Source organism: Pogona vitticeps, chromosome 1, assembly GCF_051106095.1.
Source record: "Pogona vitticeps strain Pit_001003342236 chromosome 1, PviZW2.1, whole genome shotgun sequence".
Lineage (NCBI taxonomy): Eukaryota > Metazoa > Chordata > Lepidosauria > Squamata > Agamidae > Pogona > Pogona vitticeps.
The window spans coordinates 72911456-72929562 of NC_135783.1; the positions used below are offsets into that span (position 1 = coordinate 72911456).

At 40.9% G+C, this 18107-nt stretch overlaps 1 protein-coding gene across 2 annotated transcripts; it reads right to left on the bottom strand.

Annotated features, from left to right (window-relative positions):
- Positions 1-6051: 6051 nt before the first annotated feature.
- On the bottom strand, positions 6052-13962 carry MYCT1 (MYC target 1). 2 transcript variants are annotated; one of them, XM_078383247.1, is made up of 3 exons: positions 13746-13962; positions 7579-8154; positions 7412-7542 (listed from the first exon to the last, which is right to left on the bottom strand). In XM_078383247.1, exons 1-2 carry the CDS (start codon positions 13846-13848, stop codon positions 7625-7627), a joined length of 633 nt encoding a protein of 210 aa, XP_078239373.1. In that variant the 5' UTR covers positions 13849-13962; the 3' UTR covers positions 7412-7542; positions 7579-7624. The 2 variants fall into 2 exon arrangements, with proteins under 2 accessions (XP_020660472.2, XP_078239373.1); XM_020804813.3 differs by having other exon boundaries at positions 6052-8154.
- Between the last annotated feature and the right edge of the window lie 4145 nt (positions 13963-18107).

Below are 18107 nucleotides of genomic sequence, written 5' to 3' on the forward strand. Positions count from 1 at the left end.
TTGCATCTGATCTTCAGGATCAAGGGGGGGGGTCACTGTTTCAGAAGCATGTGACACTGAAATCTACCCTGGTCCTCCAGTTGCATTTGCTCCACCAGTTGCCAGAACTAGTAGCAATAACAATTTAGCAATTTCTATTAGGAACATGGAGTTCCCATGAAGTCGATAATCTGGAAGGATTTTCAATAGTGTACAACAGATACCACATGGCTGAGTGCACTCACTGCAAAAAAAAAGTGCTCAGGCGTGAGCAGGACCTGAAGATTTACCAAATCAAATGAAGCGGGGGGTGGTGGTGGCTTCCTTATTGTGAAGGGTTAGAGTCATCAGCCAAACCCTTTTGGACTCCCAACTTAAAAAGTGAGTAATGGACATTAAGCAACAGCGGGGAGGGGGGGCAATGTTAGAGATTGACCCACTAGCCCAGGGAGGCAGAGTAGTAGATCAGCAAATAGGAAGAAATGGGAGGCAGCAAATGCCAGACCCACATCTGAAGAATATATTCCAGGCAATCCTGGAGGAGCTTTGGGGTGTGCAGGAAAATGCCTTCTGCAAATGCAAAATACCAAGGTTACTCATCATTTAGGGCAGTGGTTCCCAAACTTGTGTCCCCAGACGTTCTTGCGCTCCAACTCACAGAAATCCTGGCCAGCACACATAGTGGTGAAAGCCTCTTGGAGTTTTAATCCAAGGATATCTGGGGACCCAAGTTTAAGAAACACTGACCAAAGAGATATTATAGTTCTGGATGACCAGACAGTCTTTCTGGTGGAGAACACTGGTTCCCGTAGGTTTATGGTAGAACTGGTACTCCATTACCAATTGCCATCTCAAACAAACTTTAGCCACAAGGTGGTGATGCCAGAATTATATTGGGGTCACAGGCAACTCGTACAGCAGCAGTTGACCAGAGCACAGGTGGTGCATTTTACAAATGACCTCTGGACCAACCAGAGTGCAAAATAGGTCTCTCTCTCCCTACCAGGCCACTGGTGGGATGTGGGTGCCTTAAGGCTGAACTTCTCTTTCAGGCAAAACTCAACTTGCCGGAGGTTGTTGGCAGCACTGCAGACACTGAAGATGAAATGGGTTCGATATATAGCCCACATGGGTCAAGTGGGCTCTGAAGTCTATGTCCTCTGAAGTGACACAAGAACTTAGTGGAGAGACAACCATCCTTAGGCAGGCAATCCCAGTGTTCCAGGGCTTGGTTGGCATGATGGAGGGCATAATGAGGAATCCAGATGGATGCAGGATTCCATAGAGGGAGAACAGCATTTTTCCAGCCTGATGTGGTGGCCCGGGGTTGCACGCTAAAGAATCTGTTCCACTACAGGTTTGCCTCCCTATAAAAGAAGGAGTACATCCTACCAACCCGCACAGACTCCCAAATTAGACAGCGAGTAATGGATATTAAGCAATAGCAGGGGGAGACAATGTCAGCCAACTTTCCATCACATACAGCAGCAGCTGGTGAAGAAGGTCCAGTTGGCACTGATGAGTCAGCAGTACCAGCAGCTGTGCTTTAGAGTCCGAGTCCCTCACCCCTACAAGAACAGGGCAAGCTTTCTTGACAAGCATTGCTGGGGCTCATCCTAAAGAGGTGCCACCCCAGAGGAAGAACATGGCAGGAACAGAGGTAAAGATGTACAAACAGGAGCCCTGCAAGCCAAAAGAGACCAACCCCTTGTCTTACTGGACTGAGAAGAAGTCTGGGAGGTGTCTGGCCAAGGGTGGCAGTGGGACTCCTGTCTCACCCAGTGAGAGTGTTTTCTCTCAAGTAGAGGATATTGTCAGTCCACCACCACTCATGCCTGGAAACTGGATCTCTAAAAAAGCTGATTTCCCTTAACGTCAACTTACCACTGCTGGGTAGAATGATAGACTCTGCTGTCAGTACTAGGCATGTCATGCTTCAGGCTGCTGCCCTCTCCTTCTGCCTTTTCCGTTCTTCCAACTGCTACTCAGTCACTCAACTGTGCTGTGCCTAATGCTGTTGGCACAATTCCTACCCATAACAGGCTACCTGCTGCTCCAATATGTCTGCCAGTGCCACGTTGGGTATTTGCCCACTCCCCAGTGTCCTCTGCTTCCCCAATACTGCTGCCATTTCCTGCTTGCATTCCCACTGTTCAGGACTCAGTCAGTTTGCCCATTAGTGTCATTTCATAATATCTAGGTGTAGTAAAAATCATAGAAATGTTACAGAGCCTAAATCTCTATATACTTGCATCTATGCTAGTAAAGAAATAATATTTAGAATTGCATATAGTCAGCCAATACTAAGCTGCTACTGGGGACCTCTTGGAAGGTCGAAAGATTCTGTGGGATGTGAATTGTCTTGAGAGCATAATATATGAGATAGCTATACTCCATGGGAGGATAAGATCAGAACAAAGAGAACATATAAAGGGGGTGATATCACTGAATGTATACCTTGAGAAGGGACGCCTGGAGGAACTATGATGTGCAGAAACAAGGGAGGAAATGGTTAGGTAAACACTAAAGAACACCAGGAAAGAATAGCATTGTAGCATAATATGTATTCAAGCTTTGATCATATTACCAGGATACACTATTATCAGGATATACTAAGAGGTATATATATATATATATATGAAGTTATAAGTGCTTATAAATAATGCATTCCCTATTATTGTATTACAGTAGGTATTGTCCTGTTTTGCTATTTTGAATAGATTTAAATTTTCTTTTTTTTCAAAGAATATACTAAGCAGTCATCTAATGTTAGTAGGCAGAATGAACAGTAATAAGCATATTTGTCTTGACAATGATTAACAAGTGTATATAACAGAAACCCTGTATAAGATGGATGCAATGTGGTATTCAGAGAAACATAAACTTTCGATGTTACTGCATTATGTTTTCCTTATTTTGCAAGGTAATTAAATAATTTCTGATTTAAGTGATTGTGGTTTGTGTGGTGCCTTTCTCTCCCCTCTCTCAGGCAAAACTCAACCTGCCAGAGGATATAAAACAGCATTTTTGTAACATAGGCACTGTTGCCTGTAGGTGTGTATTTTTTTTCTTTTTCTTTTTCTTTTTTCTTTTTTTCTTTTCTTTTCTTTTCTTTTCTTTTTTTGCACATTCACTGGGAAGGTGATTGTGCCAAACAAAAAGAATGCACACCAAGAAAAGGTGCCAGAGGACACAGTGAAATCCTTCAAAAATGTTGTGCCTTAGTTACATCCTGGCTGGATTACTGTAATGTGCTCTATGTGGCACTGGACTTTGGAAAGTCTTCAGAAACTTCAGAAGGTCCAAAGCATGGCAGCCAATTCAAAGTGCTGATTCTTACCTATAAAGCCCTAAATGGCCTAAGTCCAAGCCCTCTCAAGAAACACATCTCGCTTTATGAGCCTGCCTGGATGTTAAGATCATCAGGAGAGGCCTTTCTGTTGGTCCTACCACCATCACCAGTGTGTTTGGTGGGGACACAGGAGAGGACCTTCTATGTTGCTGCTCTTAGACTCTTCCCAAGAGAAGCTATGCTGACCTCATCTTTGCTTTCCTTCCACCAACACAAAAAGAACTTTCTCTTCAGGCAAGCTTTCCCTCAGTGACTGGCTGCCTGAGTGGGGTTTTTAAATAAATTGTTGTGCCTTCCTGCTTGTAATGCTTCTTTGGTGTTGTTTCATTTACCATTTTTAGTGTGCCATTTGTTGACCTTTTTAGCATGTGTATAATTACTGCTTTTTAGTTTTAAATATGGCCTTTAAATGATGTAAGCTGCCTTGGGTTCTTTTTAATGAGAAAGGCAGGGTAAAATATTTTAAATTAAAAATAAGAATAAATCCATATTGGTTGTTATGGAGTTGCAGATATCTGGAAATTCTGAATTTTCAAAATGCCAAATTTCAAATCCAAAGGGCTGTAATTCCGAATTCCAAACCAACTTTTCAATGTAAAACATAGGACAGGATTAAGTGATAGTTTTGAATATTCCTCACCACCTCCTAATTGTCTGCACCAATATATGTACACTGTAAAACATAACAATGCATAGTCATGGCCCTAAATTGCACTTATTTGAGTTGAAATAGCTTCTAGATACTATAACTTGGTTATTCAAGAAGGCCTTCCCTCCAGTCAATTAAGTCTTTCTCTCTCTTTTTTTATTTTATTTTATTTTATTTTATTTTTTGGCTATTCCATCTTGGTAATCCTCTCTTTAATTGTTTTAAATTGAAATTTGTAATTTTATGATTTTATATATTTTTATACTGTTTTGTTTTATTTTGTAAGCCGCCCCGAGTAGACATGGTCTAGAGGGGCGGGGTAAAAATCAAATCAAATAAAATAAATAAATAAATAAATAAATAAATAAATAACAATCACATTTTTTTACCAAAACATAAAACAAAACAAAAGCAAACCAATCCTGCAAGGTCCTAACTAAATGGCCAAGTAACATTCCAGCTGACAAACATGTCAGTGGGATATCAAGATGTCCATGCATTCTCAAATTTGAGAAGACTCACTTACACATTGCTGTCAATTACAAGTAATCATACCTAGCAAATGGAGTCTGGGTCATGGGACCTGTTCCCCCCCCCCTTCTGCTTCCTTTTGTCCCTTTCTGACATGTTATACCAGAGAATCCTATCCCTATTTTCTTTTATTATTTTAGAAATTGAACTACATCATCAGCATCTTGTAATCTCATCAAGGATCTATGGGTCAGGGATCTGGCTTGTGTCACTGAAGGTCTGAGCAGACACTTCCAGTAAATATAGTTTTTATTGTAGACTCAGATACTGAGATGAGTCAAAAGCATGTGCAGATTTGCTGACGAATTTTAAAAATTTGATTTAACCAAGCAGTGGCTGTGTTAGCAGTCCTCTGCGTCTGAACAACCAAGATCAAAGTCTTCACCATTGAAAGGCCAGCATTCCCACAGATACAAATAATGTAATTCACCCTCTCTCTTCATGAAACAGTGGGATTATCCTCTCAGAGCCATGTGGGAAAAGACATAATCAAGATGTTTAGGAAGGAGAGAATTTTGAAAAATCCATCAGCAGAAACGGAACTTCTTGATCCCCTAGATCCTTACAAGGGACCAGGATATGTGCCTGCCTACCATAGCAAATATGGCAAGCCTTCTTGGGTCAGAAGTAGACATGGTTAGTAGCTGCAGCTGCAGTGGGGGAGCTGAGGCCACTTCTTGAAGGAGAGGGTGTGTCTCCAGACTTCAGCAAAACAGAAATGTTGGGGAGACAGTGTACTTACTGGTGGACTTGCCCTCTTGACCCTCCTCTGAGGTCTCCTGAGCATGCTTCCATGTTAATGTCTCTATGATGGTGGCAGGTGCACATCTTGACATGTGAGTTATGAAAGAGATCTTCACATGTAGGGGAAAAAATGAATTGAAACAAACTTCCGATTTCATTCATATTTCTGCTCCTACTTCATAAGTATTTGGAAGCCACAAACCATTTCAAACGATGAATCCATCACTTTCATATGTTTTTCCTTTTGTGAATCAACCATATACTTTCTCTTTCTCTATCGCTGTTAAAAAGGGACGTGGTGGCGCTGCAGGCTAAACCGCAGAAGCCTGTGCTGCAGGGTCAGAAGACCAAGCAGTCGTAAGATTGAATCCACGCGACGGAGTGAGCGCCCGTCGCTTGTCCCAGCTCCCGCCAACCTAGCGGTTCGAAAGCATGCAAATGCAAGTAGATAAATAGGGACCACCTCGGTGGGAAGGTAACAGCATTCCGTGTCTAAGTCGCACTGGCCATGTGACCACGGAAGATTGTCTTCGAACAAACGCTGGCTCTATGGCTTGGAAACGGGGATGAGCACCGCCCCCTAGGATCGAACACGACTGGACAAAAATTGTCAAGGGGAACCTTTACCTTTACCTTTTTTATCGCTGTTAAAACAGGCCTTGAAACTGTAATCCAACCACAAGAAATCAGCACCAATTGGTTAAAACCAAATCTAAATGCCAGAACATACCATGAAGTAAATGTTCCAGCTATTTAAACCTCTAACTTCACATGATTAGAGAAATGACAATCAGTATAACACCAATGGTGTAGTCCCTTTAATATACAGATTTTCAATAACAGAATCTATGGGTGTAGGTGATCACAGACCAAAGGAAGGCTAATGATATAGGTGGTCACAGAACAAAGGGAAGGCAATTAGCTTTCAGAGGGAAAACAAAGAAGTGTTAACAACAGACGTCTGAGCCAGCAGAGTCTCAAGGCGATGCCCTGAGAACTCTTTTTTATTAACATAGTATGATTACACAGAATGTTGAAAGAATTCAGATAGGATACTGGTTACCTAATTGCCATTAGGATTGGTCAGAAAAAGTATTTGAACCCATGCCTTAACTCTAAGGGAAAAGGCAGAATGAGATGTCACCCCGCCCATCAGGAGCCGCTGCTCTCTGCTATGAGAGTTTGCTCTTCACTGAAAACAGATAACAGCTAACGGCCTTGGGCAGGAGCTTCCCACATATGGGAACAAATATGCTTTTAAAATATGAAAGAAAAATCTAAAACAAGCCATTGACCAAAATTCAGGGGATTCTCCATGGTCCAGGGAAAAAGAAATCTATTCCTGTGCCTATCCTTTGTAGGCAACTTGCACTGCTTCAAATGTTCTTGGACTGCAGCTCCCACCAGTATTCCTTGTTTAAATCAGTTTAGTCCTGAATATACTAGGAAAAAAATGGGCTGTGGAATTGAGATTATAATTTATTCTCAGTCATGTCAGTCCCACAAAAATGAAAGGTAGAATATTTCCTTGAGCTACCTGATCAACAGAAGGCCAATAGCCTCCATCCTCATCTAAGAGAAAGCAAGAAGCACCATAACAGGACTCTCAGTTTCCAGAAATTTAATATTTCATGTTTAGGAAACCTAATGATGAGAGGGGTGTTCAAGGACACAGACACACACCGACACTGACACCCCCCCCCCACAATATCCTGGCATTAGCATCGGTACACATCTCCTTTTGGCCTTTCTGAATTCAGAGAGACTTTCTCCTCAGCTTGTACAAGATATACAAAGTAAGCTTGCAGGGTAAATCACTAGACTATGATTTGAAGTAGATACAACTGAAAAAATATATAAAGCTTATGAAAGATACTAAATGGTTTTAAACATTAACATGTGCTGGAGAATATTTATGAACCTTGCTATCAAATGTCAATATTGTGAGTGGATGAACAAGTCATAGGGGAATCCAAACCCCTGGAGGATAAGAAAATCCTATATGAAAAAGGACAACAACAACACTATGCTTAAAATTAATAGTATGTACAAGTTATTTTAGGCTTCTGCCTTTGGCAATGGTTCTATTTCTTCAGACCACTGAAACTAGAGGCAATAATTACAAAGCAGAGATAAATATAAATACACAGGTTATCACAGATGGTTGTGTATAGTGTAAGAAGGTCTTCAAAGCTAAGGGAGATCAGTGTTTTGCTCTGTTTCATCTGCATCTTAGTGATGCTGCCACTCGCGATTTAGCGCTGTTGGTCCTTTCAGGTTTGGTAAGCTTCTCTGGTATCTTTCCACACACAAAAACATACACCACAGAACTGAGATTCTTTCTCCATGCATGATACCAAGAATAGCAATCAAGAATCTGGAAAAGCCTTTATGATAGAGTCATAGGCAGGAGGTGGGGTTTGTGTTGAATGGCAGACACGAAGACTGTTATTAGACCAGTGAAATTCGGGACGAGACAGGCTATTGGTGGTGCTCCCTGTAAGGGTTGTGGTCGTGCTGGTGGGTACCAGAGTGATCAGCTGACTTTCAGTTTCTACAGGAAGTGGAGGGCATTGCAGAAAGGGGTGAAACGTGGAGGCCCGGAAACTTGATTTCCTTGGGAAAGAGTTGGCCTGGTCCAAGGAAGCTTGCCTTTGAAATGTAAGGCTGGCCAAACTGAGGTTGCTGCGCCGTTCACAGCTGCTGTTCCGGTAGAATCCTGGCCTGCTGGCAGCACATCCATAGGTAGGTCTGGAACGTCGGTTAAAAGACGAGGAGGTCCACTGGGAAATATGAGCACTAGCTCTCCGGCTAGACAGGCAAGTCAGCAAAGCCCAGATTATGCCTCCAATAATGAGTCCAATGACCATAGAAACTGAAAATGCTATTATTATTTGATCTAAAAATAAAGGAAAAACATAGTGTTATTTATCATGTACTTCATTAAAATGCTATGTACCTACTAAAATGCATAGGCTAAAATCCAATAGTAAGTTGCAATGACATTAGTCCATTGAATCAATGTACCTGTACCTTATATGGGTGTTGGTTCACCAAATCCCCACTGGTTCATTGGGCCTGCTGTAGCTAGGATTTGCTACTGGATTTCAGCCACAGAGTGCAAGTTTAATTTCATGCATCAGTGGGGGTTAAGTTTCAGATATTCACAAGATATTGGTGCATTCCTGAAGAAGTTGATTTTAACCACGAAAACTCACACTGATTGCTTAATTATATTTTTTAGTGGTCTAATAAAAGTATGACCTTCTCCTGCATTTGCATTGTATAGGGGTCACAGAGGTCTCATTGTTGTTGTTGTTGTTGTTGTTGTTGTTGTTGTTGTTGTTGTTGTTGTTGTTGTTGTTGTTGTTGTTGTTGTTTTCAGAACTTTTGAGGATAGCAGGGAAAGCCACCCCTCAGCATCATCAAGGAGACTACATGGACTCGTGACATCAACCAAGCTTGACTGCAAACTGACAATAACATCTGCTTACATACCAGCAGGTACCATTATTAATTTGGCTTTAATTGGTTTCTCCTACTGGGTGAATAAACCAAATTTTATTGCAGCTTTCTGATTAAGATTGCTACGTTTCTGTGAGGTCTCTTCCCCCAGCCCCAGCCAAACAGCTATCATGAGCAACACCCCTGCAGACTGCTACGTTGGGAGAGGCTTCTATCCACTAATGACTATGCCCTGTTATTTCGTGAGACATCAGTATGTATTCTGTAAATCATTGGATAACCTTAGAACTGCGGAGCTGGAAGGGACCCTATGGATCCCTGAGTCCAGACCCTGTCAAGGAGACATAGTGGGGAATCAAACTCTCAACCTCTGGCTAGGCCACTGGCCCTGCTGAAGTGACACTTGAAGCTGCCTAAAGTAAAACTTGAAATCAGTTTATATTTTCCCCTTTCAGGAGAAAAAGAAGGGGGGGGGAATCAAGAGGAGGCTAGTTTGCAAGAGGCATGTTTTTTTCCTGATAAAAGAATGTTTTTTTTTCTGATAAAGCTTATATTATAATTAGAACAAGAGCACCCTCTGCTGGAAAACTACTTGCTCTGACAAATCAGCTTAAAAATTATGGTGCTGCTAGGTACCTATGAACATATGAGCTGTTCTAATTTCATAGTACATATTGCTATGTGTGTATGTGAAAGCTGGGCATTAAAAAAGGCTGACAGGGGAAAAAACACCTCTTTTGAAATACAGCATTGGACAAGAGCTTTGAAAATGCCGTTAACCACAAGAAAAACAAACAAGTGGGTTCTGCATTGAATTGCTAAAAGAATCATAGGTCCAAAATATAAATCAAATAATTTTTCTGATTAACCTAAGGTCTCTATGAAGAACAGCTTGCCATGAAACTTAATTGACCTATATATCTAAATTAGAAAGGTCAATGGTAAAGAAAGCGGAAAGAAAAAGAAAGGTTGATTTGTTTGAAATGTGGTATGGGGAAAAAGTTTTATGGATACCATGGACCACATGAAAGACCCACCAAAAATTTAAAAATGAGTGTTCAATCAAATCAATCCAGTACTTTCTCCAAAAGCAAAATTTTCTTCCTTTCCTTTCCTTTTTTGGTCTTTTCTTTCCTTGATGACGATCATTCCAGAAGGTAAGTAGACAGAAGAATTGACAATAACATAGTCAAGGCTAAGAACCTCTCCTGGGAAAATGGCACCACTTTTCCAGGGATCTTGATTTATGGACTCTACTCATATTCAAAATTAAATCAGGTGGAAGTTCCCTTTTCCTATAGTTGTTAACCTATTAGGATGTTAGCCTATTAGGATGGCCTTTGGAAAGTTTGGCAAGCAGGATACCAGACATGGAGCCAAGTTGCTCTAGATGTTCCTTAGTAACACGGAAATTCAACAGCAGTAACAATCAGTAAAATATCCTGCAATAACATTTGCTACATACATTAGAAATGTGGTCAACAGACTCTATGCAGCGCCTTCTGTCTTTGGGTTGTCTTTGTAAGGATGAAAGATGGGGGAAATGTAGATGAGAAAGTAAGACATTCTTCCCAAACTCTGGCTTCCTTTTCCTGCCAAATATGGATAAATATTTCCAGAACATTTACAATATTGCTGCTTTCTGCAACATTACAAATGATGTTTTATTGAGGTAGAATCACAGGTGTAGTGCTTAATGTTACCTCTCCTGTTTGATATTTGCAGCCTTGTGGCAACTTATTTTGTCATCAGAAAGCAGAACGTAAACAATCCAAGGCTGTAATTCTAAGGAACCTCTGTTTTAGAGGAAACTCTATTGAATACTAGGGCCATGCTTTGAAGAAAGCAAATATAGGAACCAATGGAAAAAGTTTGGCAAAGCTACACTGTCTCTCTGCAAGGTTTTATCTAATGTTAGGAACACCAGAAGCTGCCTCAGATGAGGATGAGATATTTTGTCCACCTAACTGGAGCATTCTATAGGCATGTATTTTCTCTACAATATGATTCCTCTGGTCATAATCTTTCTTTATTTAAGCATAAAATAATGGGGCCCATTCAAACCAATAGCTGTAGACAAGCATTTTCTTGTACTGTCTACTGTGTTGCTGAAACCCAGTCTCATTGTTTGCTCAATATCTTTTATCTCTATATCATCATCATCTTAGAGGTTCAGAGCTGGAAGGCACCCTACGGATCATCGATAAATGCATGCTTTAGCTCCACGCTGCACCCAGAAACAGTTAGGTTCATGGCTACTAAATTAAAAGACACAACTGCCAGCAAGTGTATCAGAAAGATAGGAGGAGCTAAATACATAGAAATCAATGAACAATGTGCAGGACAAAAGTTGTTGAAACTCCCTCTGAGACTTAGCCTCTAAAATTGATTCTGAACCAGTGGAATGTGTCCCCCTACTAAAAGTTTGGTTAAGAATTTCAGGGGATAAATATGTAGGGTTTCTTTTTTAAAAATTATTTGATACTATAGCTAAATTACACACTTGGAAAGTGGGAGAAAAGCAATTACATCTATTATTCTTCACCCATAGTATCATCCTGTAATGTGCAATACTGCATCTTTTGTTTTTAATTTATCTGCTGTGTTCTGTCATAATGTCAAGTTTGTTACATGTAGGTGAGCTACTGTATTTCCCTTAACGTTCTCAAAATCTTCCCCTCTATCAGCACCAAAACTCTTTTCTTTTTGTGGTGGTACTAGATTAAGGGCAAAGAGGGCAACACCTACGCACCTCTTTTTATGCCCCTGATCAAGATTTGCCCAACTTTTCCAGTAGTTTTTACCCTAAACCACTTTGAATATTTTTATTCTGTGGCAGAGGGATACAGATTCCAGCAATTGTTTTCAACTAGGTTATTTCCTGCCTCAAGAGCCGTCTTGCATATGTTGGGGTCTTATGTCTTCGGCACCTCTATAAGAAGAAGAAAAGCAGCTTTTTCAGCAGGGGGTTGCATCAAGTAATGGCAATCCCCACCCCTTGTACTGCTGCATCTTTCAAAACATGGGAACTCTCCTGCTTAACAATGGGGTGAACATCTCCCATCTTCCTCTCTGTTTCCTCATTTTATTTCAATGTTTGTTTGTTTCTGTTTTTTTAATATGCCGTCAAGTCACAACTGAATTATAGCAACCCTAATTGGGCTTTCAAGAAAATTAGATATTTAAGGAGTGGCTTTATCAATTCAACACCCCTAATCAGTTTCTGTGGCTGAAACTATGGGAATTAAACCAAGGGCCCCTATACTGTCACTCTATCCAGTACATCACACTGGGTATCATTTAAATGATTATATCAGCCATAGTGAATTATATCAGTAGAAAAAGAGGAGAGAAGAGGAGGATTCTACTGGGAATTTAAATAAGTACACCTATCAAAAAGGTAAAAATACTGGTTTGTGCACCTTTCACGACACTTCCACCACTATAAATATGGTTTTATGTTTATTACAGTATATTGGATCACCAGGCAGAAATGTGTGAAACATCCTCCTGCTTGAAGAGGCTGCTGCTGCTGCTGCTGCTGCTGATGATGATGATGATGATGATGAAGATGAAGATGAAGATGAAGATGAAGATGAAGATGATAACAATGATGTTGACACCTTGAATGCCAAAGTGGGACTCCTTTCAGAGAATGAAGTACCATAATAAGTGTCCGAGCCAATGAGGTAAAGTACCTCAGCTCCCTGATGCGTTTGATCCCCAGTGGAAGGTCCAAGTATGAGGGAAGCACTTTATCAAAATTAGATCCGCAGAAAGTGAAAAAGTGAAAGATGCACAAAATTCAGGGTGCAAGCCAGTGCCTGTTCAGCATGATCCATTAATAAAGATTATGAGAGGGAGAGAGAGAAAGAGAGAGAGAGAGCATATAACTTTCCACTTAGAGAACCACAGTTTTTATGGGCAATGCTGTCACGGATAGTTAGAGGAGGTATGGCTTTTTCCACCCACCACCTCAGTAGTCTACTGATCGGGAACTGTTGTGTTTCTGTTAACGTTAGAATGGTGAAGTAGCAGAGACACCTGATTTTTCTCATAGCCACCCTAAAGTTAGGAAAAAATAAACAGCAAAAAGCGAAGCAAAAAAAGCAAAGCGTGCTGCTTATATACGGCCCCATAGCACTTCAAGCACTCTCTGGGCGGTTTACAAGTTAATTATGCAGGCTACACATTGCCCCCCCCCCCCCCGCAAGCTGGGCACACATTTTACTGACCTCGGAATGATAGAAGGCTGAGTCAACCTTGAGCCGGCTACCTGGGATTGAACCCCAGGTCGTGATCACAGTTTTGGCTGCAGTACAGCTGTTTAACCACTGCACCACGAGGCTCCTTTGATAGATGAGTAGTCCCACACTCATCTATTAAAGATATAATATCCCAGGAGAAAGACTAACAGGAATGAGGTTCATGCACAGCTCATGAACATGACATAATTGTTCCATCCTTAAAGACCAAATGATCCAAACATACTGCATTTTTACTAGTTTCCAGTTTATAATGTTAGACCTGTTGACGGATAAAATATTAATTAATTTCTCCACAGGACTGCGCTCTGTTCATCCAACAAACTGGGGAGGAAATTATGTACTTATTGCTCTCAATATAAAAACTCTTTTGTAGGTCACAGACAATACACTTCTCACCTATTTCAATTTCTGCACAAACGAAGGCTAATTGGCAAATATTTTCACCAGGAAGTGGCTCAATGAGCAACAATAACATATATATATATATATATTTCTAATAAATGTTTACATTTTGACCACATATAATGAAGCCCGACAAGAAAAATAGGAGACCAATGTTAAAATATTTGGTCAGACACTTTGCAAAAATGGCTATTAAAAGACATTTAATGAAGGTTACAGCACTGAACACACTGGAAACAAAACACACAACGCACTAAAGAATTGGAGCACACAGAAGGAACTCAGAAAGAAAGAAAGTGCACAAAACATTCTCAGACACAGTTCCGATTGTTTGACAATATGCATAAGTACTTACTCCAGAAATTGGGTGGCCATGACTCTTCAGAACTAGAACTGTTGCGATCCATAGCTTTCAAAATTGTCAAGGTAAAAGAAGAGTTGTATCTACCATAGAGCATTTGGTGGAATGTTAGAAATTTGATTAGAAAAAAAGGCCCCTACACATTCCCCCTCGCATTGTTCTGCCTGCATGAAAGGAAATCACTGTGCTACACTTCCTGCTTTTATACTCAAATTAGCAACTGTTTCTCTTATCTTAGATAGCCACACAGTTCCTGAGACAGTGGAATAATTTCCTTCTCGTCATTTCCTTGGCTAGACAGTGAATTAACCAAGAACAATGCTCCATCCAGTTCTGTTGCTTGTTGTTGCAATCAGCTCATCCCTAAGGGGAGGAGAAGGGTTCCCTGCCCTTCTCCAGGGTGTTTCTGTGCACCGAGGGCCTCACCCTTCATCCTCAAAAGTTCAAAAGCACCCATGCCAGCTATTAACTTGTGCATTAGAGGGACAACATTTTATGCAAACATGTTCCTGAACTGCATACGGTATATGTGAAGCCTGGCTGTGATTTGCTTTCCTTGGGCTGATAACTGCCTTTACATTCATGGAAGGAGAGGATAAGAAAAAGAAGTGGGAACAAGCAGAAGAACAGTGATTGGAACTCGGGCTTTCCAAATTAAAACTACACCCTTACTGGTTTATTGTAATGGTTTACTGATGAGGTTTATTTATTTTCAAAGATTTCTATACCACCCCATTAGTGTGAGGCACTTTTCTGTTTAATGAAATACAATTTGTTTCTGTTGAGTAAAAGACTGGAAAGTCATACATACTGTATATGTTCTGTTCTGGGTTAAAGCTTATTGCCTTCTTCCCTTCCTCTTTCTCTGTGGAAAAGCACTAATAGTGTAACAGAACCAGGGCTTGCAAGAATGATGACATCATCTCCATTTCCTGATGGCCCTCTTCCTTTTCTGCTTAGCAGCAGTCCTCATTGCAGCTGTGAGAGGAAACAAATCTTCTCAGGAATTATGTGCTATTCCAAGCTATCATGTTTGTAGTGCAGAATATTTGAGGGTGATTTGATCTTGAGTGGGCAATTAAGAGCCACTAGATTTCCAAAGGACATGCTCCCCATGGTTAAGGTGGACTGATGCAACTGCCTGTAATTTTAGAATCTCCTGGGGAAGCTGCCTATAAGAACTATCACTAAGAGTATCTCAACTTCCAAACTGACCATTGCATCTCTTTAGAAGATAAAATTGGAAAGAAAAACAATTATTTCAGTACCAGAGCTGTATCAGAGCATAGTCTCCATTCTTGCTATTTTGTTACTCTAAATAAGACAGAATGCGAAAGCCAGATCTGACCTGGAAGGTTGGCCAGGTCTCCAGAAGAATCAAACCTTGCCACTGCTTCCCTCCTTCTCCTCCATTCATGGAAAACACAATGACTTCCTACCTTTTTAGACAGCTAGCCCTGTCTTCCTTTCCACCTCCCTGAATGAGGAGCAAAGTCAGGAAAAGTTAGTTAGAAAAGGTAGTTTTGGACTAGAATCCTTCTGCCAGCTGTCCTAAGAGCTGTCATGCAAAAATGTAACATTTCCATGGTCCAATAAAGAGTGAAAAATATTTACCATGCAGTTGTACTTTTGGTCTGAATTTTTACTGGTAGCCACCCTCCTTTTCCCCTTGTTCACTGCTCAAGCTGCTGCTGCAGATTACTTTAATATTTAATGATCAGGCCCCAAAGTGGCAAAATTAGAAGAAAAAACTGCACAGAAATAAAAATGTAAAGAATGTAGGGCACTGGTAAACTCAGGAGATTTCTATTATGAGATGAATGTGTATGAGGATAGGAACAGTAATGGGAAAGATTAGTCTTTCTGAATCACATTGGGACTAATATCTTAATGTTGTGGCATGAATAATACCTCTGTCATAATGTTCTGGATATCAGCAAACAACTATCCACTTCCTTCTGTGGAACTGCTTCACAGTCACAGGATCAAATGTCTTTTCTCTTTCATATTTCCATATTTGATCATTTCAGGCTCTAAATGTCAAGCCAGGGCATACTACAGGTTTTTGACTAGCCACCCTGGCTCAAGTTGATGGGGGCTGTCAACCAGTTGCAGCTGGAGAGCACCATTTGAGAACATTTCCATCATTTTGGCAGAGCTTGCTAGTTTTAAATAGGTGCAAGGTCCAAGAACACAAGAAGTTGACTGGCTGCCAAAAAAACATTTCCTTCCATTGTTTTTCTCTCCACACCTCTTACTATATAGGATTCCCTCTTCTTTGCATTGGTAAGAGGAGAAATTAAAGATTTTTTTCATCTGTAAACAGCAGTTCCAATAACATGCTGTCTCGTAATTTGAATTTTTTAAAATAATTTAAAGCATTGCCTTATGCATTTATTATGTAACACAGACATTTGAGGTGTAAAATGTTGTGTCTTACATTTTAGTTCTAAGAAAAGGAAGATGTTTTCCTCTCACTAGAGAAAGGGCTTCAACAGTGTTAAGTGTACTTTGTATGTGTCTCCCAAGACAATCAGTAAAGTGTCGTACTGGGGTGAAAAGAAGAGTGTTTGGAGAGGTCTGGCCAAAGGTGGCAGTGGGACTGCTGTCCTGCCCAATGAGAGAGTGTTCTCTCAAGCAGAGAACATTGTCAGTCCACACCACTCATGCCTGGAATCTGGATCTGTAGAAAACCATTAGGTCAACCTACCGTTACTGGGCTTCTCTGAAGTCCCCTTTAAGTAAGACAGAACGGCACACTCTGTTCTCAGTACTAGGTATACCATGCTTCAGTCTACTACCCCTTCCTTCTGCCTCCTTCATACTTCCAACAGTTGCTCCAAGATTGTGTTCCGTCATTGAACGGTGGTGTGCCCCATCCTGTTGGCACCGTTCCCAATTGGCACAAGCTATCTGCTGCTCCAGCCTACCTGCCAGTGCTGCCCAGGGCATTTCCCCAATTCCCAATGTGACCTGTCTTTTGCTTCTCTAATGTTGCCGGCATTTCCTGCCTGCATTCCCACTGTTCAGGGTTCCATCAGCATCTCTATTACAGTTATTTCCTAGTACCTGGCTGTTGATGTGCACTCTTTTTGTTAGAAAATTCACTGGGAAAGTGTCAGTGGATACAGGGTATCATGTCATAGGCTCCCACATCAGAGCTCTAATTTGACTGACAGGAGTGTTCTGAGAGCTGTCCGTCACACAGGGAAATCCTTTAAAAATCCTGTTCTGGAATAACAGCCCTTCAGATTCCGAATCTGAATTTTGGTGCTAGTGCACATTCCCTAATGAACACATTTAAGCTAGAATGAATATCATAGATTGGTGCAGGTAAATAGTACAGGATAATTATATGACATCAATGTGTGTACATTCCAAGCCAACATAGACTCAAATAGTTAAGGCCAGCAATCTGAGTATATGTGGGTGTTTTGCAGGAAAGCAATTAAGAAAAGAAATAACGGACATCATTTCGTCATAGCTTGTCATGAAAATGTTAAGGCAACATGGCTCAGTGGAGTCCTGTTGCTCATGCCAGAAAATCTCTGCAAAGATATCAATTGCCCTTCTGCAATTTTGTACTGGGAGAAGAACAGTGTAACACCAAGAGGCACCCGATGTATGTGGTGCCTCTTGCTGGTTTTGGTTTAGCCCACAGTAAGCCCCAAGCAGTTTCCCTGCACAAGATGAAATCACACTCAGCAGACCTGTATCCCACTGCAGAGGCCTCCAAAACACAGTGCACATCACATAGCAATATTACAACGGGTGCCTTGTGTGTGTGCTGTGCCTGACCTGAGAATCTGCTTCCCAAACAAAACTGCAGCTGCTTCCATCCTGGCTGGTGCAACGGGTCATTTGTCCCCAAGGGCGGCAACAACCTGGCCAAAAACAGTGAGAGATAAATCACTTTTTGTCCTAGCTGACAGCCCTCATAGCATAAGGGGGCAAGGGAGGGGTTACCTTAGAGCCTTTTGGCTAATTAATTGCCTTGGAATTAACTGGTTACATGTAATTAACTGGATATATATAACAGGTTTTGTATCATTTGTTCTTTTTTTGCTACAAAAACATAGCCACGTTACATTGGTCAGTATTCTGTTGCACAGATTTGCCTGCACAACTGGAATAGCATCAGCATCAGTGTCAGACTGTTACCAAGTAAAGACTTTTTGTTTTTCCATTTGAAGGTACGTAGAATGGTCTCATTGCATGCCAGGCAGACACACCAAATTAAAGATAAAGGATTATAATTATAACAAACTAAAGGAAGTAATTAATAAGAAACTACAAGAATATGATAAGTTCAAATTATCTTGGTTTGGAAAGATTGCATTGGTAAAAATGAAAATT

Bases quoted from the DNA above. Each gene is read 5' to 3' on its own strand.
- MYCT1 (XM_020804813.3), bottom strand. From the start codon at position 13,848: ATGCTCTATGGTAGATACAACTCTTCTTTTACCTTGACAATTTTGAAA. The intron at 8,155-13,745 runs GTAAGTACTTAT...CTTTATTTTTAG, and splicing joins ATGGCCACCCAATTTCTGGA to ATCAAATAATAATAGCATTT.